This window comes from Eulemur rufifrons, chromosome 3 (genome assembly GCF_041146395.1).
Source record: "Eulemur rufifrons isolate Redbay chromosome 3, OSU_ERuf_1, whole genome shotgun sequence".
NCBI classification, from domain to species: domain Eukaryota; kingdom Metazoa; phylum Chordata; class Mammalia; order Primates; family Lemuridae; genus Eulemur; species Eulemur rufifrons.
The window spans coordinates 19,004,764-19,030,709 of NC_090985.1; the positions used below are offsets into that span (position 1 = coordinate 19,004,764).

The window sequence follows — 25,946 nt, forward strand, 5'->3', positions numbered from 1 at the left end:
TCAGAGCTACAACCTGCCAACTCTCAGGTACTTGATCAGGGCTTTGTGGGCCTCAGATACCGTGAAGATAGTCATTTCAGTTAAAAAGGGAGTGATCCCTCAAAAATCTGCATTAGCAGTGTTATTGTGGGAAGTGACTCTCCTTTTAATGCCCTGTGTTCTGAAAAAGATGTGTTTGGTTCTGTATGAGCCAGCATCAGGTTTTGTTAGTTGTAATTTACCTTTGTTCGTTTAAAAGACTTCACAGAGCCGTTCTGTACACAAGGCGAGCTCTTCCCGATGTAGAAGGGGTTATGGAAAAGCGTGCGGTCCTTTGCAGTAAATTGCAGAGACCAGTCCCAAACCGAGGGGAATCTTAAGCCCTTCTCATCACCCAATTGGATATTTTTACTTATAGCAAATTCCTGCAAAAGAAAATATTTGAACATTGGTGAAAAGATGCAAAACTAAAAAAAAGCTCCTTTTTTTTAGATAAGCCATTCGTCATGATACAGGTTAAATGTTCTGAACTAGAGCACTCAAAACCCACGAGAGTGGTGCTTCCACTTCAGGAGAGGAGAGACGCTCCTGGCCTCTGTGCTCACAGAGCACTTGATGCTCTGTGTTAACAGGGTGTGTGCTGCTCAGTGCGCCCTCTGACTCAGGGCCCCAAGGAAGCTTCGCCCTCCGGCCCATGAAAATGCTATTAAGAGAAGTAAAATTTCGCTAACATGATGGCATAAAGTCTTAAACGTGTTGAAGTTATTTCTATACTTGTAGCACTTTACCTGTTACATATATTTAAGCACTTAACCTGCTGGTAAGTGGATTAATAGAATCTTTGGATGGCAATCACTGCCATAGATTTCATACCCTGTCTTCTAAGTGGAGAGCCATACTTCACTTAGCCAGTGGACTCACATATATGGACCACGGACGGCCTTGGAGCAGGGAGGAAGGAATCAACTCCCCTGCGGTCCTAGCACGTGGCTCAGATCACAGAGACCATGTACCAAGGCTGGGCCCCTTATTCACAGGGGCCCACCACCGGCCCTCACTCTGGGCTGGTGTGGACTGGTGATCTGGTCTCTCACCACAGCAAGCTGAGGCGCAACACATGGCTAGGCATGGCTATGGGATGACAGCCAACCACCTCCCTGGGGAGGAGGACACAGTGCTATTCTGGAAGGCAGCCCAGACCACCTATCTCTATGCAGTCACATTTTGCAAGATGGAGAAAGGGCCCTCATCTTAGCTGGCTGACAACACCAGGCTACCACAGCAGTTTATACAGAACAGTTCCCTGGAATAGTTCCTAGAAATATATCCCCAAATACTGAGTCTCTGGATGGTGGGAAATGATTCTTGTTTCTATTCTGCACCTTTCAGTATTTTCCAAATTTTTGACAATAAAAGCAAGAATTTTTTTGGAAACTAGGAAAAAGGCAAAGGATGAATGTTATTAGGGGAAAAGTATAGCAGTCAGGAGGCCACCACTATGTCATAGCCAGGTGTTATTCCCCGCTACGAGGGTAGTTTGGAGTCATCAAGAAATAGACAAGGTGTGTAATAGCAAAAGACTCTTTTAAATGTTTCACAAAATTTTCTATTTCAAATAAGTAAAAATTCATTAAGTACTAAATACAGGTATACTTAAAATATTTTTTAGTTATCCGAAATTTCATCATATATAAAAAAATAACTCATTTGGTTTAGAAAATGGTATCGTTAAGAACTGAAATCTAATAAACTATAATCCCAACCTGTTTTAATGGCTATCAAAAAGTCATCTTTTTAAAATGTGATAACTAAAAATATTTATCTCTAAGAAAGATCAGATTTTCCACAAACAGTACCTGACCACCAGCACCTAACAAAAGCACAACAATTAAGGTGCTTAAGTAATTTACATCTTTAAACTGGTTTATTATGAACGATTTACAGCAGAGAAAAACACATAAAATGTTTAATTATAAAAATGATTTTCTAGATTTTTGTGTCCAAATTACAGCTGACCGTGGAAGATAGTTTTATATATTTAAAATATGCAGTTATTTATACTTCAATTATATCTCAATAAAGTTGTTTAAAAAAGAAAGGAAAAATGTAGCCCAGCCCCAGTGTTGCCTACCGTGCTTTGCTTCACCCGCTGGTGAGGAGAGTTGAACAGGAAGGTGCCAAACAGCGAGATGCGGGTACTGTCGTACAGCACCGCCAAGTAGGTCTCCGAGAACTCGAAAGCTGCTGGGTACTGTTCTAACAGCTGCCAGGTGGCATCCAAGAATAGCAAAAATAAGGGAGACTGGCAAATACAGACAGACAGTGGGATTATCTAATGTTATCCTTCAGCTGTTCACATTTATTTTCAAATTTATTGCTGATATTAAGGAAGAGATTAATAAGAAAACATCTAAACCTAAAACACTTGGCTCCTAAACTGAGCAAAGGAGATGTGAATAGATTAAACACATCTCATGCCAAACCTAAGAAGTATGTTTGACCGTGATAAACATCACTGCCCTTATTTGCCCAGTAAGTGTACCAAATTGAAATGGCAAGGCAAACAGATGAACAGGTCGCCACCATATGAATGAGGAGAACAAAATGTATGTTTAAGCATGTCCTAGAAACAATTCTTTAGACTATAAAACAAAACAAAAAACTCAGCCAACTTCTATAATTAACTTTTGGTTGATCCTGTAGGCTCACAGCATCCAGAAAACTTCTCCAAATTTCAGAAAACAGTTTGGTATGTATGTAGGTCACCTGATATATCCCTGAGGGCAGCAGCTGATAACAGCTACGTTATATGAAAGGTGCTCTCTGAAACAACTCCCTAAAAACTGAGCTGACCCGCCTGTAAGATATTTGCAAGGCCTCTCGCAGCCTAACTACAGGTCCACGGCAGCCACTAACCCCACAGCTGTCACAAAGATGGCCCTCTCAGACTTTCCACCTTAACCCATGTGTCCCATTTTCAGAAAACGTGATATTCCAAAATATCTAATGTGCTTACTATCTGCTTTGCAGCAGTTAACGCAGAATTTCTTCAAGTAGTTTTCAACTTACGCAAATTCAATAGATAACTTTAAAAAATTTCATCTATATAGTTACAATAATCTTTATAATAAGTACCTCAATTTTAATTCTAATCCATTAGTTAGCCTTGGACTGAGGAAGCTAAACTGTACTAAATGCAATATTTTTAAAAAGCCCTCTCATCTCTTTATATGTGACACATTTTATCTTGTGCATCCTTCAAGACAGATAATAAGGCATGAAGACTTTGTTACCTCTTTCTCCGATCTCTTTAAATGGTTGCATCTGTCTAGGAACTGATACCCTGCCATGACCCACTCCTTCTGAATCAGACTCTGAAACCCGGTAATTGTCCTGAAGTAGGGATCCAGCATCACTTGAACAAGAGAGGCTACAAAACAGCTCAAGTCTCTTCCCTCCTCCTCTGTCAATAAAATCGAAAGAAAAGGATTACTACACAGAAAAATGCTGAGAGAGAAAGGGAAGGAGAGGCAAAGTAGATAATTCAGTGTTCTACTGAATAATCTGTATGAGGAAATTTTACCAGATTCCAGCACCTCTAAAATATTACAGATTTTTAGGTAAACTAGTGTTTAAATGTAATCTTTCTGCTAACAACTAACTCCACATGGCAATGACTCAAAGGTGAATGGAGGGAATGGGATTGTCCCCTATCACCTGAAAAGGTGGCAGACATTTCCCTCCTGTCTTTTATATTTGTCCTTTTCAATAAGGTAAGAATTACCACAATATCAAAGCCAACCAAAGAAATCATAAGAAAACTATTGACCAATATCCCTTATGATTACAAATGTAAAAATCATTAATAAAAATGCGAGTAAACCAAATTATTATAGGAATAATTGATTTAACATTTGACAATCAAAGTAATGCACCAAATCAATAAAGAACCAAACCAACATGGTTGTTTCATCAGGTGCAGAAAAAGCATCTGACACAATTCTACATTCATTCCTGATAAAAACTCAGGAAATTAGGAATAGAAAGGAATTTCTTTAAACTGATCAAAGGCTTCTACAAAAAACCTACAACTAAGATTATTCTCAGTGGTGTAAGACTGGATGTTCTTGACACTTCTGTATCACATTGTACTGGAGGATCTAGCCAGAGCAATTAGGCAAAAAAAAGAAAGGCCAGGTGCAGTGGCTTATGACTGCAATCCCAGCATTTTAGGAGGCCAGAGGCAGGAGGATTGCTAGAGGCCAGAAGTTTGAGACCAGCCTGGGCAACATAGTGAGACTCTAAAAAAAAAAAATTAGCCAGGCATGGTGACATGTACCTGTAGTCCCAGCTATTAGGGAGGCTGAGGTGGGAGCATCTCTTGAGCCCAGGAGCTCAAGGTTGTAGTGAGCTAAGATTGTGCCACTGTGCTCCAGCCTGGGTGACAGAGTGGGACCCTGTCCTAAAAAAAGGCATCCATATCAGAAAGAAAAAGGTAAAAACTGTATTTGCAGACAAAATGATCCTGTATGTAAAAAATCCTATAGAATCTATAAAATAAATACTAGAATTAATAAATGAGTTCAGTGAGGTCACAGGAATGCTATACACAATATGATCTGAGTACACAATAAACCTGAAAATGAAATTAAGAAAACAATTGTATTCACAGTAATATAAAAAATAAAACACTTAAGAGATTTAACAAAATAAATAAAAGACTTGTACAATAAAAACTATAAAACATTGCTGATAAAACAGAAGATCTAAATAAATGGAGAGACATTCATTTCATGGATTGGCAGATTCAATGAAGAAAGCATTCTTCCCAAATTGATCTATGGTTTCACATATTCCTATAAAAAATCCCAGTGGACTTTTTTTGCTGATCCTGAAAGTTATGGAAGAAAGTCTTCATGACCTCAAATTAGGCAGTTTAGATATAACACTCAAAACATGATCCATAAAAGAAAAAAAAGGATAAAGTAAATTCCACCAAAATTAAAAAATTTTTAAAAAGACATCAAGAAAATTAAAAGAAAGCCATGGAGTAGGAGAAAATATTGGCAAATCACATAAAGATATAAAGAACCTATGTCTAGAAAATATAAAGAATTCTTATAACTCAGTAAGATGAAATGTTTGAGAGAAATGCAAATGAAAACTACAATAAGTTACCACTTTGCACCTACTAGAACAATCTAAGGACAGATTAGCACTGGTGAGGATGTGGAGAAACGGAATCCTCATACACTGCTGAGGGGAAGAAACATGTGGTATAGCTGCTTTAGAACACAGTTTGGCAGTTTCTTAAAAATTTAGACATAAATTTACCATACAACTCAGGAATTCCACTTTTATGTATCTACTCAAGAGAAATAAAAACACATCCTGCAAAAGACTGCAGGAATGAACAACAACACAGAAAAGTCAAATGCAGGCTTAGTATTATTTCTGAGGCCTTTTATATTATAAATACATGGAGAAATCAGGATTAGTAGGGCTTTCCAATAAGATGAGAAGCCACCTCTTAAGACAGAAATTATGTGATTATTGGGCTTTGCATGCATTTGTAAATTAAACACATACTGTGATTGCATCAATTAAGGATTACTTCATATGGTACATTACTATTCTCTTTTTTTCCCTAAGCGTTTTAAATACTTGTGCCTCGTTAAAGTCAGTTAAGTTTGACAGTTGTTAAAAATACTTATGTAAGCTTAAGTAGCATCCTGTATTCATAAACTGTGCAAGGTGAATATACAGTTGTCCCCAGTCATCCCTGAGGGACTGATTCCAGGACCTCCCTTGGATGTCAAGATCTATGGAGGCTTGAGGCCCTAATATAAAATAGTGCAGCATTTCCATATAACCTAGGCAAATCCTCATGTATACTTTAAATCATCTCTGGATTACTTACAATACCTAATACAATTTAAATGCTATGTAAATAGTTGTACTGTACTATTTAGGGAATAATGACCAAAAAAAAAAAAAAAAACTCTGTATATGTTCTGTATAGACAAAATTTTTTTTCCTGCATATTTTCAATTCTTAGTTGGTTGAATCTACTATGCAGAAGGTCCACTGTATCATAAAAAGGTGGTTCATGGTATATTAAACTTTATCTGGAAACTCAGAAATTGTATTAGCTGTAAAGTTCTTTAATATAATCATCTTTTGTTTAACTGAAAGATTTTTAAACTGCAGTTTATTCCTACCAAATATTACACAAAATTCACATTATTGGCTATTCAGTTCAATTTCTTGATATCAAACTGTTTCCTTAGAGTCACAATCTAGCGTGAGCCAGAAGGTATTTAAACTAAAATAATATGCATGAATTAGCAAGATTGGGGGAGGAGGGGATGGGTCAATTCACCCCTAACAGGTACAATGCACACTATCCGGGTGATGGACACACTCATAACTTCAACTCAAACTGCACAAAGGCAAATTTTTAATATGTAACCAAAATGTCTGTACTCCTATAATATTCTGAAATTAAAAAAAAAGAAAGATAGCAAGATTAGAGAGAGAGGATGCCTTGTAAAATTAATACTATAAGTATTAATCCAATAAGGGATATGACCTACCCTTCCCATAAAAGAGGAGGAAGGATTTAATAAAGGATAAAAATTGGATTCCTTTCTATTCTTCTATTTGCAGTCTTTCCACCACCATTGTTTTACTTAAATGACATGCTAAATCTGTGAAGAGTATTGCAGTAACTAAGAGAAAGCTAAGATTGATATAATTTACTCGAATGTGAATAAGCAGTTACGGAGGGTGGCTGGCATGGTGGTCACAGTGTTTTTAGGAATTACTTAATTACCTTGTAGGACTACAGAGAGATGTTTGCTTTCTAGCACGTACACAAGTTCTGCTGAATGTCTGAGGAACACCCTGAAAAGAGGGAAAAAAAAGTACTGTTAAAAATCAAATTTCTACCACAAACATATTTTAAAGGTACTTGAAATCAAGCAAACCTAATCTTTCACTACACAGATGTTTCTCAACTAATGCGGGAGGGAAGTCCTGATAAACCCAGTATAGGCTGAAAATATTGTGAGTTGAAATAAGGCTGACTGAGAGCTGCAGCTCCCTGCCGCTGCCCCGCCTCGCAAGCGAGTATCACGTATCACCCTGCTTTCTACTGAATGCACAGTGCCTTCATACCGCTGTAAAGTCAAAGAATCATAAGCCAAACCATCCTAACCTGGGGACCACTGTACACATTTGTATACTCAATCTTTATGAATTTCTGTGGTATTTATATGATTCTTCAACAGAATACATTTGGTAATTTTTTTTTTTTTGAGACAGGGTCTCACTCTGTCACACAGGCTGGAGTGCAGTGGCGAGATCACAGCTCACTGCAACCTCAAACTCCTGGGCTAAAGCAATCCTCCTGCCTCAGCCTCCTGAGTAGCTGGGACTACAGGTGTGGGCCACTATACTCAGCTAATTTTCCTACTTTTTGTGGAGACCAAGTCTTGCTGTGTGGCCCAGGCTGGTCTCGAGCTCCTGGCCTCAAGTAATCCTCCTGCCTCAGCCTCCCAAAGTGCTGGGATTACAGGTATGAGCCAACACGCCCAGCCAATTTTATAATTTTTATATCAGGGAAATTAATTAACCCTTTATCAAAGGGAATGGGTTGACTTATATAACATTCATGAAATGACAAAAGTACAGAGACTGAGAAGAGGCTGGTGGCGCCAGTGGACGGGATGGGGGTTGGCGGGCAGCATGAGGGAGGCTTGCAGTGATCGAACAGTTCTGTATCTTGACTGTGGTAGTGGTCACGTGAATCCACGTGTGTGATAAAACTGCACAGCTCCATTCGTGTGCACACACACAAAAGCAAGTGGTGGTCATGTGAATCCACGTGTGTGATAAAACTGCACAGCTCCATTTGTGTGCACACACACAAAAGCAAGTATAAACTGGTGAAATCTGAAAAAGAGCTATCAATTGCACCAACACCAGTTTCCTGGTTTTGATGCTGTACTCTATTTATGTGAGATGTAATGGCTTTCTGTTCAATTTTTGTACCTCCTGTGAGCCTGTAATTGTTTCAAAATAAAAAGTTATAGGAAAAAAAGGAAAGAACTTATACAAACCTTACATATTCTAACCACCGAGTATTTTCCAATGAAGATAACCATTTCTCTTCAGTTTCTTCAAAAGGCTCTGTAATAAATATGGTAATTATACACACATACATTTTTAGGCTTTTTAAGTTTAATTTTATATGATCAATATGAGAGTTAAGAGCTACATCACAGTTAGTATTTACAAGTTGGCTTTAAGTGTCATGCATTTTTACAATAATAATACAGTGTTAACATCTAACAAGATGTGTTATAATTTTGTAACAAAGTATCCCCTAGACCTCTACCTTCTTCTCTCTAGCTCCTTCAGGGAAAAATCTCAGAGAGTCAAACCACTTTGCCTCCTAAGAGCTAGTGGTTCCTGGCCTTCCCTGCCCAGCCCATGCCTTGATTCTGGCCCTCCCCACCTGCCTGGACAGCTGTCCAGGCCCCGGCCCTTGGCTTCCTGACTGTGAGCCTTGCTTGCTCTGCTTCTCCTCCCCTCCCTTGTAGCCAATGCTACCTCTGTGCATGGCTTGGGTGGCCCTGGTGGCTGATTATGGCACAAATAAAAGATACCTTCACTGCCCTGCCCAGGGGGCCAGTAATCATTCAAGGCACCCTGCCCCTGCCCCACCCCTGCAAAGTTCTCCTCCAGGCAAGTGCCCACTCATTGCTGAAGACCTGCCGCAAGGCTGCCTCTCCTGACTCCCAGGTGACTTAGAGGATCCCTCAAGAAGAAGCCACTTTGTGCCAAAGATGCTTTCATGTTACTCATCCCCCAGAGCACACTGAAGCCACCTGATAAGAGTTTGCTCAAACAGATATATTAGAACTCTGAAGGTATGGATACAACACAGCTCTGTCTCATATCCATGTAAAGTCATCTATCTCAAAATATAATTTTGTGTATGAAAGTCTTAATAAGTTTGTCTCTAAGGCAATACAGTGTTCTACTGAGCAAATGGTTTTATAAAAGTATTCTATACCTTTCATGATTTGAAGGAAATTTAATTGGTTCATTTTTTTTCCACCTCTAATACAAAAAGTAGTTTAAACTTCATATCCTAGGAAGTTCTGAAATTCTCATACAATATATAATTCATACAAGCATTTCAATGAAACTCCTTAAATATACCTATTTCTAAGTTTTTAAGGAACATCACTTTTCCTGACATGTCTCATATAATTCCGTATCCCCCTCTTCATTATATACAGAAAAAAAATAAAATTACCATTAACGCATAGTTGCTTCAGTTTTACAAATGCTGCCTGTATTTCCTGAATATTAGGCAAGGTCTTGTCCAAATCTGATTTGTAAACATCACTTCTCTGTGGATGACTTTTAGTAATTGCATTACAAATCCTAATAAAGACAAAATCCTTTAATCACTATTCATTTACTTCTTCAACATATATTTATTGAGCACGTACTATAAGCCAAGGCGCTACTCTAACAGCTAGAGATAGAAAGAGGAACAAAACAGGCTAGGCCTCTGTCCTCATGGATTTTGCATTCCTGGTGGTGGTGGGGTACATAATGAGAAAATCTTGGGCTACGGTGGATGCCATGATGATGCAATCAAGGGACCGCAGACTACTTCAGGGGTCACACAGTCAAAAAAGCCTCCTCTGTGATGATGATACTGAAGCGGAAACCCAAATGACTAGGAGCAATGCAAAGATCTGGGGGAGCGTGTTCTAGGCAGAGGGGCAACTGGTGCAAAGGCCTGTGGGGGAAAACAAGCTTGGCTGCTGGAGAAACCTAGAGAAGGCTGGTGGGCCTAGATGACATGCCCAAGGGAAAAAGGTGTGGAAAAGAGGTTGGACAACAAAGAGAATCTGTCCTATTTATGAAGAATAGAATAGCCAGGGGAAAAAAAAGGAATTGAAATAATTCTTAGCTTAATAAATAATCGAAACTGCCACTGGTTATAAGGTCTTGTAACTAACTCTCATCAACAGTGCTGCAATCTTCCCTTTAATGGCAAAATTCCTAACTGAGCACTTAATCACCATGCATGGTAGCGAAAACAAGGCTTGGAGCATGACACAGCAGACAGATAATTTCTAAAGTAATTAAGGTAAAATTAAATACCACAGAGAATGTGGACTTCTGTGAACTGTAGTCACCTCCTTTTTAGAGAACTGAAAAGTCATTTGAGGGCCACTGACAGTTACTTGCTTCAGCAAGTGTGGCTTTGTAAGTTATAGTACTGTGGAAAAAACCTAAGATCTGGTATCAATAATGGACTGTGATATATAATTCCTGAGGCTCTCTGAGCCTATTTTCTAAGATCTGTTCATTTGTTCCTCATTTATTCAACAAGCATTCAATAAATATCATAAGTGCTTCCTTGGTGCTAAATATACAACAGTGTGCAAAACAAACATAATCCCTCATCACATGGAGCTTCCAGTCTAGTAAAAGAGGCAATAATCAAACTATAACACATATATATCATTAAAAACAAAAATAAATATTATGAAGAAAAATTCGGTAGCTCTAGAAAATAGAGCCATGTAACTGTTCTCGTTATATTAACAATGGCTGGATACTTTCCGGACAGCCCTTGTATACCTGTGAGGCCTGATCTAACTTCAGAGGTGAGGGAAGGCTTATCTTGAGGAAGTATATTTGAGCAGAGATACAAAGAATGAGTGAGTACCAAGTGGGTGGGGGTGGAGGCTGGGGGACAATATGGTGGCCATACCCTTGAGTTTGGTTTTGGACATAATGAGTTTAAACGGCCTTTGAGACCTATGTGGAGGATGTCAAATTAGATTGGAGATATAAACGTGCTGGTCACTAAAGTCACAGCCCTGGGGGAACTCTTCAGGAAGGGAATACCAAGCATGAAGAGGACCTGGCCTTAGACAGACCCTATGTAATGTGTGGAGAGAAGGGGACAGGTGTGCAGAGGCACAGAGTGTCAGCAAGAAGGAGGAGCTCAGGAGCAGAGTGGAGAGGAGCAGAGGCCGAGGGCCTAGACCGTGTTAACTGACGGTGCTGCCCGCTGCTGCGAGCACGACTGAGAAAGGCCTCCTACTCTAATGACATGGAGGTTACTGATGGCTTTAGCACATGATGCCAAACTTGTCTGTGGTGGCTAATTAAAACCACTGTTCTAGCTATTGTGACATCGTAGACCTGAATAAGACACACTGAACTATAGGAAAAGTTTGATTTATCCTGAAGTGTCTCAACTGGATATCACTCTACTCTGAAAGTATGTGAAAGGAAACGTTATAGCAAGATGTCAGCAATGTAAGATCCTCAAGTGTCTTATAAACCAAAGAATTAAATTATAATTAATATACTTTAAATGTTATAATTTTAATATATTCACAGTCTTTTCAAAATGGCAATTCTTGCATAGAATTTATGGTGCTGATTAATAAGACTATGTCTTTTGCTAGCTATTTTCAATTAGTAGGGAACTTACTGTACTTATTTATGTTAAATACAACAGTCTAAAGTGGCAATGACCATTTCTTAGTTACCTCTGGTCAATTTTCCTCTGCTGTAGCACGTCTTTGATGAGGGCCACTCGCACAAGAGCGCTGCCATTAGAGTGGCTCCAGCACCAGAGCTAGGAGAGAGGCAGAATCCTTACTTAACTGTGTAGAAACAATGGACATCAGTACTCATGAAATCCAACAGAAATCACTTACTGGCATTCTTCTTCCAACAAAAGAATGGGAAAAGATCTTTAGATCTTGGTCTGCTAAAGAACTTGGCACAACAAAGTACTCTGGAAGGCTGCAGGGAAAAAAACAGATAGTACATGTGAGTCTTGTGCTAAAGGCTCCTCAGGCCCATAGATAATTAAATACATTTATCCCCACTTCATGTGCAGCCCACTCAGTGGCCACACGTGAGCATCATAGGGGCACTGACCATCCTAGACATTTCAGTCTAAACCATTTGTGATGTGGTCAATTCTCACAAAATTTAAATTTACAGTATGAGAAAAATCCAAAAAAGATTTTGGAAATATTTCCAGAAATATTCTGAAATATTTTCCAGAATGACTACTAATCAAACATACATGCAATTGCTAAAAAGCATATCCACCTTTGTTCTATTGACAGACTGTGGGTAACGATGCAAACAAAACAAAGCTCACAAATCTTCCAAGAGGCTTTAGCTTACTTCTTCTTAACTTCCTCTTCTACCCTTCCCCATCCTGATCAGACAAGTACTAGCAGGTAAGCTCAATGTACCTTAAGACAGCCTCCTACTCTCATCTTTCTTCCCTGTGGCCTGGCAGGCTTTGTCATGTGCTTCTAGTCCACATACCAGAGTGTGCTGACCATGAAAGGTAAATAAGTTCAGGGCAAACAGAAGACACAAGCTAAGTGCTCCAAAGCACCTTCCCCAGAACTGTACTCCCAGAAGTTACTGGTACTGGATCAACCAGTAATAAAAGGGTAGTGCTTTTTCTTTTTTTCCTTAAAAAACTGCTTATTTGTATGAACAAATGAGGATTTCCATGATCTTAAAACAAAGCACTTTAAAAAATTTACAAGTAATAAATGACATTAAACAAATTTGAAAAATAAATTCCTAGTCACTGTTGGAGAATTCTAGGGACCCGTTCACTATTCAGAAAACTGTTAAAGAGAAAAAGTAAATATTTATTCTGCTTTTCTTGTATGAACTGTAGTAGAGGGTACTAAAGAGTTGGTGAGAGAAAAGTTTGACAGAAAGCAGAAAGATGACAGAATTAGAAGATGAACGATCTTCCATGGGCAATGATCCTCACTCCCAATGAAAAACTATTTTTGGCATCTAAAACTATGATGTAAAAGGGGAACTTTACACTGGATGGATCAGGCTGACAGCCCCTGAGCCCACTGGTCAGGCAGCGTCACAATGAGAAAGAGAAAGTGCGCCAGCCAGAGAGCCATGTGACCCAGCAGGAGGCACAAAGCACCACCCAGTGAAACATTCTTGCCAACAACACTGACCCTGAGTCCAATTAAGCCTCTAGAGCTTACTAAAATTTAGGAAATATGGGAGACAGAGGAACATGTTAAAGGACATGGGGATAAAACCAGCAATATCTAGAATGTGGAAAATTCTACAGAACAAAGGACCTGGTTTTGTCAACAAATAAATAGTAAGTAAAAAGAGCTGGGAGGGAATCGTTGTAGATTAAAAGGCCTAAGAGACATATTAAGCAAATTAAACATGAAGACTTTGGATCCTGATCTGAACAAACCAATTGTAAAAGATGGTAACAAGACAAAATGCACATAAACACTGACTAGGTTACTGATGACAGCAAGGAATTATTATCAACTTCTTTCAATAGATATTAATACTTTATGTTAAAAAGCCTTGATCTTTAAAATATTCATTAAAACATTATTAAAAATAAATATTCCATTAACCATAACTTAAAGTTAACAACGAAAGCAGTTTGATTCTTCTTCATAGGGAAGTCATTTCTAGCTATATATAACATCACTAAAATTGGCCTTACCAAGTGGATATCATGTAACCCTCGTTAATAGAACAAACTCTCCACCCGGAAGCACCTGTCCTCTTGATTTCTCTGTCCCAATCTGAGTAAGTTTCAAACAGTGGAGTTTTGGGGCTGCCACCACCAGCTCCACTATCTCCTCCTCCTCCATCTCCTGAGGGTATTCCATTAATTTTGTTGGCTGTAGGAGAAAGCAACATTATTGATTTTAACAGTCACACTTCACCCAGCACTACCTCTCCTGTCGGTGCCTCCTGTCACACACATACTCTGATGGGGCATCTCCTCCCCACTTCATCTTTCAAGTCTCTCCGAGCACTGTCTTGCCCGGTGCATCTACAAATAACTCAGTCTTGTCCTTACCCAGCTCTTTCCCAGCTCCTTAAATAGCTCCAATTTTTCTGTCCTACTGGCTCTCTTTCCTCTGCCTTCAAACATAAACAGGTCAGTCTTTCTGATTTCAAAAAGACTTTCATTTGATCTTGTTGGACCACTCTGGCCACTGTGCTACACATTTTTCTTCCTTCCTATTACTGACCACCTCCCCAAATAATGAAGAATGCCTGCTGCCCATGTTTCCTCTCCATTTATTTTCTCCTTAATTTTCAAATGTCTTCCATACCCACCATTCTAACAGAGACTATTCCTGACCCTCCCTCAGCTCCCTGCCCCAAATTGTGGGGAAAATCCAAGTCATTAGCTTATTTTCTCCATACATTTTGCCTGGAAAAATGAATGCACCCAACAATCATCTCTGTTGTCAAACCCTCCAAATCTTTCATTTTTCTACTACCAATTTTCCATTTATCTGCTCATTAGAAAATTCTTCATTTCCTACATCTACTCAATTTTCCTATGAAAAGCTCACAAGGTTCCTTATGCTTTGCTAAGAGAGCTGGTCCCACAGAAAGTTCAGCAGGGCAAGCCTAGACTTGAATTTCCTTTAAGGAGTCTTCTCTTGAGAGAAGTGCTGCTGGCTTCTGGGAGCATGCCCACAGCCTCTGGAGTGCCTGCACAGTGACTAGAAGTTGTTGCAACAGCCAGCCAGAACTACCCTGGCGATCTGGCGTGACAGATGGCACAACCCATCCTGGTCCAATATCTTCCTCCTGCAGGCTGCAAATGTGGCAAGTCTCCCGGTTCTGCTGTGCTTGAGCCAGGCAGAGCTGACCATGAGACACTTCCCAGATGGATGCTTTCACGATGCTAGTCCTTTGACCCAAGCTTTCAATCATGCCCATTTTCCAAATGAATCAAGCAAACCTAAATGGTTTTTCTTGGCCTTAGCGATCCCTGACATGACTTACCTGACTTTTATTTCCTATTATTCTCAATTCCCATTCTCCCCTGACGCCATGCAAAACCCTTCATTGTCCCACGAACACACTGTGCCCATTCCTACTGATTACTTATTAACTGCTGGTACAAGACAGGTATTTTCTGAGAATCCACCATGTGCTAAGGCCTGAGAGCAGAAAGATGAGTGAGATTTTATCTCTATCTTGAAAGTGCTAACAGGACAGTAGGGAGTAAGTACAATAATCACAGTGTATTGAATGAGTGCAGCGAAGATGCAGAAGAGGCGGCCCCTAACTCTCAGTGGGGAGGAAGGCCGGGGCAGGAAAGGCTTCATGACTTGACCACATCTGAACAGAGTCCTAAGGAATGAGTCAAAAGTTGCCAGGTGGCTGGTGAGGAGATACGAATGTTGGGCAGAAAAGAACATAAAAAACATGGTATAATTGTATAACATCATGTAATTAAATACAGCTAGAGCATTAGGGATTCAAGAGGGGGTTGAAGAGTGGCTGGAAATGAGGTGGGGCCTAGACTCCAGATCTATGCTGCTCAAAAGAGTGACCACTAGACACGTGTCCATTTAAATTTAAGCTGAAGTGAAAATGAAATAAAATTAAAAATTCAGTCCCTCAGTTACACTGGCCACATTTCAAGTGCTTAACAGCCACAAATGGCTAGTGGCTGCCCTACTGAATGGCACAGATGAGAGAACAATTCCATCACTGAGCAGCGCTACTCTACATTATGAAGGGTCTTATGTACCACGTTAGGAATTTTGAATCCTTTAAATGGCATCAGAATTAGCCAGTGAATCTGATGTTAAAAGAGCTCATTAAAAATTAAAATACCCATTCTAAGCCCATATCCTGGGGTCCAGTCCATCTCAGGGCTTTCTCTGGGGTAACACAACTAGACAGTGTGGGGTAAGGGGCACCTCAGGAGTTGTGATCTCTCAAGAATGCAAAACCTGCATAAAATCTTCAGGCAATTCCCAATCTAAACAGTGTTCAGAGCACCAAAACACAGAAAGCTATTCAGTATCAGAAAATCAAAGTAACTCATCAGATGACTGAATTTAAGGGGAAAAGGCCTATATGACCAGCTCAGTAAGTGCAGTAAAACATTTGATAGAGTTTGACATATGCTATATGATTAAAAAAAAAAAAAAAAACTAGCAAATTTGGAATAAAAGGGAATTTCCTTAACTTAATAAAGAATATTTATCAAAAACACAGAACAAACAGTACCCTCATTAAAAGCAGGAACAGAAACGATGCCTGCTAATTTTATTAAACATTGAACCAGAGGTCCTAGCCACATAATAAAGACAACCACTACCAAAAAAAGAAGTATAAAAAACACACACTCAAAATTTTAAGAGGCATGTAAATAATTTGGTAGCACACCCCTGGCTGACAATATAGGACTGAATACTTTTTGGGTTTTGAGTTGCAGGCTTTAATAAGTTAGGCTAAGAAAGTGCTACTGTTTATGAAATTGTTTCTCTGGCCAAGTTTAGTCTCAAGATCTAACTTAAGACAAATTTTCTGAATGTAAAGTGAGAGCATCTATAGGATCTGGTATTGTTTGCTCTCTTATAGGTTTCTCTTGTTCAAATCCTGTACATTTCTCAACAACTGGGACTAGGTCTTTTATGTGTTCTGTATCTTCTTCAATGAGAGCTCATTACAGAATGTGTAACAGATACTCAATATGGCTTTATAGTGCAGAAATTCTAATGCTTTCCCAAAAGTCCCAAGGGCCTGACACCAGTGGCTTGCTCTGTAAGTGGATCAACTATGAGGGGTTGTAGCACCAGACTGACAAAGTGGGTCACCTTAGGGAGAGCTGGCTCCCTTGACCGCCACCTGACTGAGGTTTTATGGTAGAGCTCCTCAGTCAACTAAAGTGAAACCAGATACTAAATGCTCCTGACTGTGGCTAACTTCCATGATAAAGTTCAGAAGTCTAATCCTAGACTGTTGAGGTTATTTTAGAGTTTCCATTCAGTTGGCCCCACTGATATTTAGAATGGCCTCAAGCAACAGAAAAGATAATGAAAGTAGTCAATATATAAAAATAAAGCCTATTACTTTGATGATACTGTAGAAATTAGAAGTCATAAAGAATAAAGAAGTTAAAAAGAGAACTGTGATCATTAATAAGTTCAAAAGAGGTGAGCCAACAAAATGGTTCTTAACCGGGAGATTCTAACTTTCTGGGCCTGTGGTGGAGCCAACATGGCTGGATTTCTAAAGGCTTCTAACATGATTCTGATGTCCGTGGCATATTCAAGAGACAAGAGGATCGATCAAAGTCATTTATAGCTACACTGAAAATCTTGAAAGAATTGACAAGCAACAAACTTTAAAAATTCCTACACTGTTTCAAATGGATTGTGTGTCCTGTGTTTTTCAAATAAGTATTTAAAGGAAAATCTAATACCAAGATCTCTGTTCATAAAAAGGATAAAATTAAAAAATAAATGTCACTGAAAACGTACAATTTCTGATGTGAAATTTCCTTACAACTCCACAGTACATCAGAGCATTTGGAAGCATGCTGTCTGTCATGAAGTAGAGTTGCTGACACTGAGGCTGCAGGTAACTTCATGAAGTTTTCAATGCTTTAGTCCAGAAGCATAATCTGACATCTTATCAATTTTATAACAAAAATGAATCTGTACTTTTTTGACATTACTTGCCCAATAACAATCTGACTGATGAAAACAGAGCCCTCGTGGTTTCTTTCAAGTTAAAAGAGAAAAAACAGAATCATTGTTCTTGTTTGAGCCAGTGCCTCTCGCGGTGTTTGTGTATAGCCTGGGGTGCTACACATCTTACTGTAATTCAGAATCCTCACAGAAGGATTTGGATGACAGCAGAACTTTTCAGAGATGGCTTTTACTCATGTGATGCTGGATATGAATGAAAACCTGAGAATGCCTAAGGCCTGCTAAAAGATTCTTTTCTTAGATAATTGCAGGGGAGCTCCTCCAACTTTAGATCTTAGTTGTGGAAACAGCTTTGTCACCTACCTGCCTGTAAAAAGGACTTCTTTAATCCAGCCAATGAATCAAGGTGTCATCCAGAAGTTCAAGAGTGGATTATTGGGCATCTTTCACTCACAAATTAATGAATTCTGACTGCAGTGTATGGAAATTTCAGGCTTCTTTTGATCTTAAGGATGCAGTTTATGCTTCTGTAACAGCATGGAAGGATATTAAAGGATGTCACCCTACGAGGAATCTTAACAAAACTATGGCCAGTGTTATATTTATGAAGTACTTGTCAAAGGAGGAGTCTGAAGGATGTAATATAAAAAAGTATTCCTGAATATTTTAAGTATTAATCATCAAATTTTATCAACAAGTTATATAAGAATAGAGGAAGCAAATGGTCTAAATAAAAAAACCCAGTAGAAGACCTATAGTTGATAAACTATTAAAAATATTATAAACTAGAGATGTCAGCAAAGAATGAAGAAAAATATGAAAAGTAACTTAAGCAGGCAATGGGTTATCGATTTTATAGGAAGTTTATTTTATTTGCTGAGCCCAAGTCATTATATTAGTGCTGAAGTTATGGATCTGCACACCGGACTGAATAATTTCTATCAAAAACAATGTAGCATGAATAACTGGTTTGTATCATAAACAAACTTAGCAGGAATTGAAGACTCCCTCCTCCAACTTTTATACCTTTTGAAATATTCATTTCAGTGACTCTCTTGCAATTCTGGGTGAGGATCTTATTGAAGATAAACTAGTGCTGACTGTTGTGTAGCCTGATGATGATCCAAAGGAGTACTTTCCTGATTAATAATGCAGTATCTATAGTACTTTATTTAAAAAATATATATATAAAATACTTTATTTTTAGACAATAAGTAAATTTACTTTATATTAAGAAATAATTTTTTTAAAAATAACTGTATTCCTCAAGCTTAAGTTATAATTATGTACATTTTGATAAGAAAAATTAAGTTACAAATACTGAGGCTAGGCACGGTGGCTCACACCTATAATCCTAGCATTCTGGAAGGCTGAGGCAGGAGGATCACTTGAGCTCAGGAGTTCATGACCAGCCTGAGCAAGAGCCAGACCCCGCCTCTACTAAAAATAGAAAAATTAGCCAGGTGCAGTGGTGCACACCTATAGTCCTAGCTATTCAGGAGGCTGAGGCAGGAGGATCGCTTGAATCCAGGACTTTGAGGTTGCAGTGAGCTACAATGACACCACTGCACTCTATCTGGGGCGACAGAGTGAGACTGTGTCTCAAAAAAAAAAGAAAAGAAAAGAAAAGAAAAAGAAAAGTTAAGTTACAATACTTTCGTTATCCAATTTCTATATGCATAGTACTTTAAGATAAGGGCTATTCTGCAAGGCAGTATTTTCATATATCATCTTTATAGTGTTGATAGATACTTTTTCAAGTAATGAAAATGTATTTTTACTACATGGATCTAAAGATACTGTGTATTGATACTACATTTTAATGTATTTACAATACAGTAATACTGTAATATACAGGTTATTTAAACTACTACCATATGTTTTACAGTAACAAAATATAAAAGTCCAGGATGATTAATAATTTGTAAAATCCAGACCATCCTGGGGTGAATGGATTTTTCATTAAAAATACACAATGGATTTGTTTTTCTTGCTTAAACAGTGAGAGAACACGTGTTTCAGCCGGCTAGTCGATGTGCAGTCACTAACTCACAGGGGGCTAAAAGGAGACACAGCCTCTTTGTTTTTCTCTATCCTTTTAAGAGATTTTTAAAAATGGTTTATTAAAGTTACATTTGTATATAAACAGAAAGTATAGGAATTACATGATCATCTGTAGTTTTCCTTGGTGATGTCATAGATATGTAGAAAAAACTATTTTACTTTCACAAAAATTGCCCAGAATATACCTGTCTTTTGGACAAAAGCTCATCTTCCTTTCATCAATGTTATTCAGAAATAGAAAGTCGATTATTTTGAGAATCTTAATGAAGTCCACAAAAAGTTTTTAACCACTTTAGCTTTTGCATGAAATCATACCGTGCCAGAAAAGATTATGCTTTTTAACTAGTTTTTAGTTTTCTGCCAATTTTCTTAAAAGATTAAGATTACTCCCTAACTCAACCTACCAATTAAAAAGGGTAGGGGATATATTCCTCATCATAAAATATAAGCCAATGACTAGAGGTGAAACACTTGACATGACTATAAGCCTATAGGTTCTTCCTGATTATTTTTCAAGAAATAATCTGACAAATTATTGGTTCTTTTAGTATATAGTGCTTACTTCTCCAATAGGTATGAAGTTAATAATTCTATAATCATTAAAGCTCACATATTTGGAGGCTTCTGATAAACATAAGAGTAAAATTTATACATGTAAAATTAGTCACAATATTTAATATTTTCATATTTACCTGAATTGTGGTATTTTTTCCCAACATATTCAAATGCAAAGAGTAGCTGGAGGTCTGTTGGCTGGGAATAATGAGCTATTGCAAGGCATACCTAGGAAAAATTCTACATTTAGAATTTGATTTTAACACACTTAGTTAAATGAAATGTACAACAAGGCCTTGGTCATTGGGAGCATCATCTTGGGGCAGTAATTATAGATACTATTTACATATTTTTCTGTTGACCTAGGATATAAAAGCTCTTTAAGGCCAGGTATCTCATTTGCTGTTGTGCCCCCAAGACACTGTTTAATCTTTAGTTAGTACATGGCAAGTATTTGCTGAGCTGAATTTTAACTGGAAAGTACTTTCATTCCAATAAATATACCTGAAAGCTAAAGAAGTATTTTCCAAAAAGGCAGTCACAACAAATCCACTCAAAAAAGAAGAAAAAAGTTTCATTTTTGGTGGACTATAAAGGCTTGATATAAGGCATAAAATTTTCATGTTTATACCTCATAGATTAAAAATCTAAACTTAATAGAGAAGCCATAATCACAAACTCAAAAATGCATGGGTGGCTCAAAGAGGTACATCACAAAACTGTGTTTAAGTTAAATGATTTCAGACTATGTCCTGTAGTGGAAAAAGTGTGGGCTTTCAAATCAAACAGATCAGGGCTTGATCCTAGCTCTATCAAGTACTTGCTACATAACTTGTGTGAAGTCAATTCCTCTCTCCCAGCCTCAGTTTGCTCATCTGTAAAATGAAGGTAACATTAATACCTAGCCTGTGGTAAAGATTAACAATCTTAATGCATGCTTGGCCTTCGGAGGAGTTCCATATGTGGAAATATGGCTGTTATTCTCAACTACTGTTGAATGGAGTGAAGGATGGTGCTCTTTGCTTACAAACCCTATACCAGAGAATAAAACACTCTTCAAATGAGCAAAGAAGAAAGAAGAAATTTAAGATATATGCAAGGAGAGAATAGCAGAAGATCTTATTTAAAAAGATTAGATGTCATTTAGAAGGTAAAGCATTAAGTCAGAATGATATACTTTTGAAAGTGAGCAAGCAAGAAAAGTTTAGCTGTTAGTTCATGTCAAATTAGTGATGTTTGGAATGGGCTGATGCAAATTCCATTAACTAGTATGTGTCAGCTTGTTCCTTAAACAATATTTTAAAAGTCTTTTATATAATAAATGTTTCCTGTCTTATTCAGTTAAAATATACAACCAAGCAGACAGAATTTATCACTAGTTTCGACCAAAAAAAAAAAAAAAAAAAAGAGCTTCCTGAAACTTATGTAATATCTCAATTTCTCAATGCCTATAGGAGAGCTTTCTGTGATGGTCCCACTTACTGAATTTCAGAACAGATTATCTACATTCCCATTCCTAATCTATTCAACAGTCTTCCTTAAAGCACTTCTAGCAGCACAACTACTGAAATCTGTATCTTGGAAAAATCCTCAGCACTTCCTATTCCTTTGGGCACCATATACAGTTTATAAGCTCTGTCGTACTATTCTCTAGAAATTTTTCATATTTGTCCATTTCATTACACTGCCCCAGCCACATCCTTAAGCTATATTCACCTCTGTGGGCTTCCCTACAGTCTAGAAATCCACAACACTTAAGAATTCTCTTCTAAAGATGAAATTTTGACTAATAACTTGGCTCTCTTGATAATCTGCTGTGGTTCCCAGATGCCTGCTTAATAAATGAAATCTCTTCATTCTTGATTTTTCACAAAACTGACTCTCCTCACCAGATATCCCTGACCTTCCCAATATTCCCTCAGCAATCTCTGGTCAGAGAAAAATATGTTTGCACACATTCTGTCTGACATAGCCCCAGCCATCTCCTCTGCCACACTCTTTGCTTGGGAAATCCTTCTATTCCTCTTAGCCAGCCATGCTTTCCTGGAAACTGTCCTGTCTATTCCACAGTACTGTCTTCATAAACCTTCCTAGACAGAACCAATTTCAGAGTATTAATTCCAGAAACTCTACTGTTCCCTCCAAATAATGTCAGTTCCAATATAAAATGTCTCTTTAGTTACTTGTGCTGATACAGCTATACTTTCAAGGTATTCTCATAATGGTTATGATGTGGATGAAAAGTAGGACATAGGTAGTTCTTTCTTATACTTCTACCATTAAGGTCGATTCATTATGGGTAGATGCCACATTTCTCATTCATTCAACAAATATTTACTGAGCACCTACAATGTCCTAAGCCCTGGGGATGCAGTGAACAAAACAGACACCAATCCCTGCCCTCATTAAGCTTACATTCTAGTGAAGAAGACAGACACTAAAGATAAACAAACAAAAATACAGTAAGTTATGTAATTATAAGTGCTAAAGGAGAAAACAATAGAGCAGGGAAGGGGAATATGAAGTGTTATACTGAGAGAAGAGGGAAGCAGGTTAAAAATTTAGAGAAGGAGACCAAGAAAGACTTCTCTGCACAGACTTGAGTAAAGATCTGAAGATTTTTCCATTTTGTAGCATCACTTCAGTAGCTTTCTGAAGGTGTTTTGTGTCCAATAGTGGCTGCACTAAAATACTAGTTGACAAAATTAGCTACTAACGTATTAAGGAAAATACTCAAATCCAGTAATACTAGTATATCACATTCTCTAAGACAATTAGAAAGTAGTCACAGTTTATACAAAATAAATTCACAGATCATTGGTTACAGAATGTTTTTTTGTGGCCACAAAGCAAAAAAGAAACAAGGCCTATCTGCAAGTCAAAAGCCAACACAGCCTGTTTTTTAAAAGCCCCTTAAAAATAGCACAATATCACATTAGGTTAGGAAACAAATGAGTATGTCTAATAGCATCTACATTAAGGTTAGGAAACAAATGAGTATGTCTAATAGCATCTACATTCAAAGAAGTCTATAAAAAATACTATAAAACTGAAAGTCAATTTCGTTACTTCCACAATCATTGATTTTTTTGGGGTGAGAGGAAGCACAGCTTAAACTAAATTTATTGTTTCACAGTAATGTAATTACAAGTGTGTATAACTTATTTTTGTATAACCTAAGTAGTGGTATCTTTGGGTACATACACAAAGGCACACAGAAACTTATGTACCTGGATTACACTCATGCCACTGAGAAAAGAAAGCCAGGTGCCCTGTTCATACACACTATTTAAAAGCCTAAGTCCAAATTCCTACCTTCTATCCTTAAGAGTTTTTGAAAGACTTAAAAAAAGGTCTCAAAAAATACTCATTTTCATGTAAAATTATTCTGATTTTGCAATTACTCTCTAAGCATAAAGAATTTTTTGGAAACTGTATCTTTAAAAATTACCTTTGAAATAGTTCATTTGTCCTGGCTGTCACAGGAAATAAAGAAAATACTGGTATTAAAGACATTAAATTATGGTAAATATTTTATTGGAGAAAAAAAGTAAACTACTTTTGAAGCAATTTTTGGACCAAGGCTGATATTCTTCTCTGGACAGAAGCCAGAAGTACCACAGTAGATAGTTTCTTCTTTAAGACCAGCTGCAGGTGTAGCACTAGAGAAGCTCAAATCCACGAGACACTTAAACCTCATCATGTTCTATTGCATTTGCAAACAAAACTGGTTTCCTAAATTTCTGTAGTCTGAAGGCCACCAAGGAGTAAGTGTAAGATTCAAGGCAAAAATGACAGTTCAGAAAAAGGCCAATTTGTTCTTTAGATGAAGTGAATTCACTTCTAGAAAGTATGCCTAAACAAGTGGTTCACCAACTAATTTGAAAATAAAGTGATAAATGATTAAAAACAACCTTTTTCTTTTTTTTTTTTAATCCTTCAGTTTTGAGCAAAGGTTCTTCAAAAAAAAAAAAAATGAGGTGGCTCAAAGTTGCTATGAGGTTAGACGTCCAATTCTGTATCATCAAATTCCTAGACCTTTCCCAAGTATCATTATTTTCCTGTGACAGCCCAAGGATAATGAGGATGAATGTTAACGGATACAGGCACACAAATTAATCTAATTTTGTCATAATACTACTGAGACAACACCAACTAGACAAATCAGAAGATTTCAGAGCAACATTTAACAAAATGTGAACAATTTAGTATTTTGAGATTTCATTTTTCAAACAAAAATATAAATGCCTCAGGTATTTTAAAACTAATCAATGGTTTACCCACCAGAGAACTCCAAACACACATCCGGTCATTTTAAAACAACTTATAAAATCAAAGCATTTTCCAGAGAAAATTTAGCATTCAAAGCTTCCAGGAGGTAAAAATGAGCCATAAATTCCCAACTGCTACCTGATTTTAGATGAAAACTATCACTTGAAGTAAAAGAGTATGCCAGAATTTTTGTTTTTAATTCATGAAGTCATTATGCTTTGGTAGCCACGTGACGTAACCCTCTGCGTTTGAAACATGTGACTCAAGGGAAAAATTCTCCCCCATGACTATACAAAAGACAAAGAGTATTTCTTTCGAGCCTGAGGTAGTACTTTTTTTATATTTTAACACTGGGGGAAAGGAACTCTGTCAGAAACTTGTCTTGGAAAAGGGCATAATATGGACTAGCTTGTTTTACGTGGACAGTTCAATGAGGCCCTCTTCATCACTCACCAGCAGCACAACAAACAAGGGATACCCTGAATTTCCAGAGCATTATGTTTTGGTAATTTGGCAACTAATCATTTGTGCGGAAACATCTTTTGTGCTGCTACTTTGTACCGTTACTTAATTTACATTTGTTCAGGCTTTATCTTCTCAACTAGACTTAAGCTCTTCAGGGCAAGAAACTGTATCTTATCCTTATTTCTATCTTGCAAAATTTAGCACACTGCCTCATGCATCACAAATTACCAATAAGTATAATAGATGGCTCAAGAACTAGACCAAATAATTATGTTTCTACATTTAAAATGGTGTCATCTGGAAGATACTGTAAGAGAGTGGGAGAGAATTAAACTTTCTGAAAGAATATCAGGCCAACTGTATAAATTTCTGCCTTAAAAATATGCTATCCTAACTCAATCGCACAAATTCTGTGGTGTCCCTATTCTTTAGATGCTATACATGTTAAAGTTTTCACAAGCAGGTTCTTGATGCTTTGATTAAATTACAAGTGTATATTTAAGCTCAGGAAAGTGACTTGGTTCAAAATATTTTATGTACAGTCAATTCTAAAGTCTTTAAGAATAGGCATCTCAAATTGGTAAAATGCCAAAATCACAAACAGCAGAATCAAACAGGTGAAAAGGGCCTAAAGAGTTATCTAGTTGCATTTTCAATAATGCAAAATGCCAGGAGATGGCTGTATAGACTCTATTTGAAAACTTTCACTCATAGAGTCCACCATCATTCTACTCTGCTTGACAGTCATTCATTTTCAAGGATTCATCCCATGCTTTCTTTCCTATAGGAGAATTTGCTGGTTACAGGTCTTAAAACAAATCTTCCACCTCCTTATCAAAATATATGAAGATAGCTGCCTTAAGATCTTTCTGACAGCCTCATTTTGATATCCACAGAAAGTTTATGGCAGTCAGTCTACTGACCATGAAAAACAAATGCACCCACTGCTTGGTGGTGCAAAGGCTGCCTCAGTTCTAAGAGAAAGCAACTTCTTATTTCACTAAGACACAGTTGCTCAATTCCCAATATACAGGAACAGGCTTTTTTCTGGAA

General features: G+C 37.7%; 1 protein-coding gene across 1 annotated transcript in view; it reads right to left on the minus strand.

The window, feature by feature from the left end:
- The window catches only part of MTMR10 (myotubularin related protein 10), a 45,960-nt gene that overhangs the window by 3,497 nt on the left and 16,517 nt on the right, over nucleotides 1-25,946 (minus strand). The window contains exons 6-15 of the mRNA XM_069466690.1: nucleotides 20,294-20,384; nucleotides 13,565-13,745; nucleotides 11,748-11,835; nucleotides 11,577-11,665; nucleotides 9,308-9,438; nucleotides 8,103-8,172; nucleotides 6,815-6,885; nucleotides 3,273-3,442; nucleotides 2,111-2,281; nucleotides 222-404 (exon numbers count right to left, since the gene is read on the minus strand). Coding sequence (XP_069322791.1) covers nucleotides 222-404; nucleotides 2,111-2,281; nucleotides 3,273-3,442; nucleotides 6,815-6,885; nucleotides 8,103-8,172; nucleotides 9,308-9,438; nucleotides 11,577-11,665; nucleotides 11,748-11,835; nucleotides 13,565-13,745; nucleotides 20,294-20,384 — 1,245 coding nt within the window. The remainder of the gene's footprint in view (nucleotides 1-221; nucleotides 405-2,110; nucleotides 2,282-3,272; nucleotides 3,443-6,814; nucleotides 6,886-8,102; nucleotides 8,173-9,307; nucleotides 9,439-11,576; nucleotides 11,666-11,747; nucleotides 11,836-13,564; nucleotides 13,746-20,293; nucleotides 20,385-25,946) is intronic.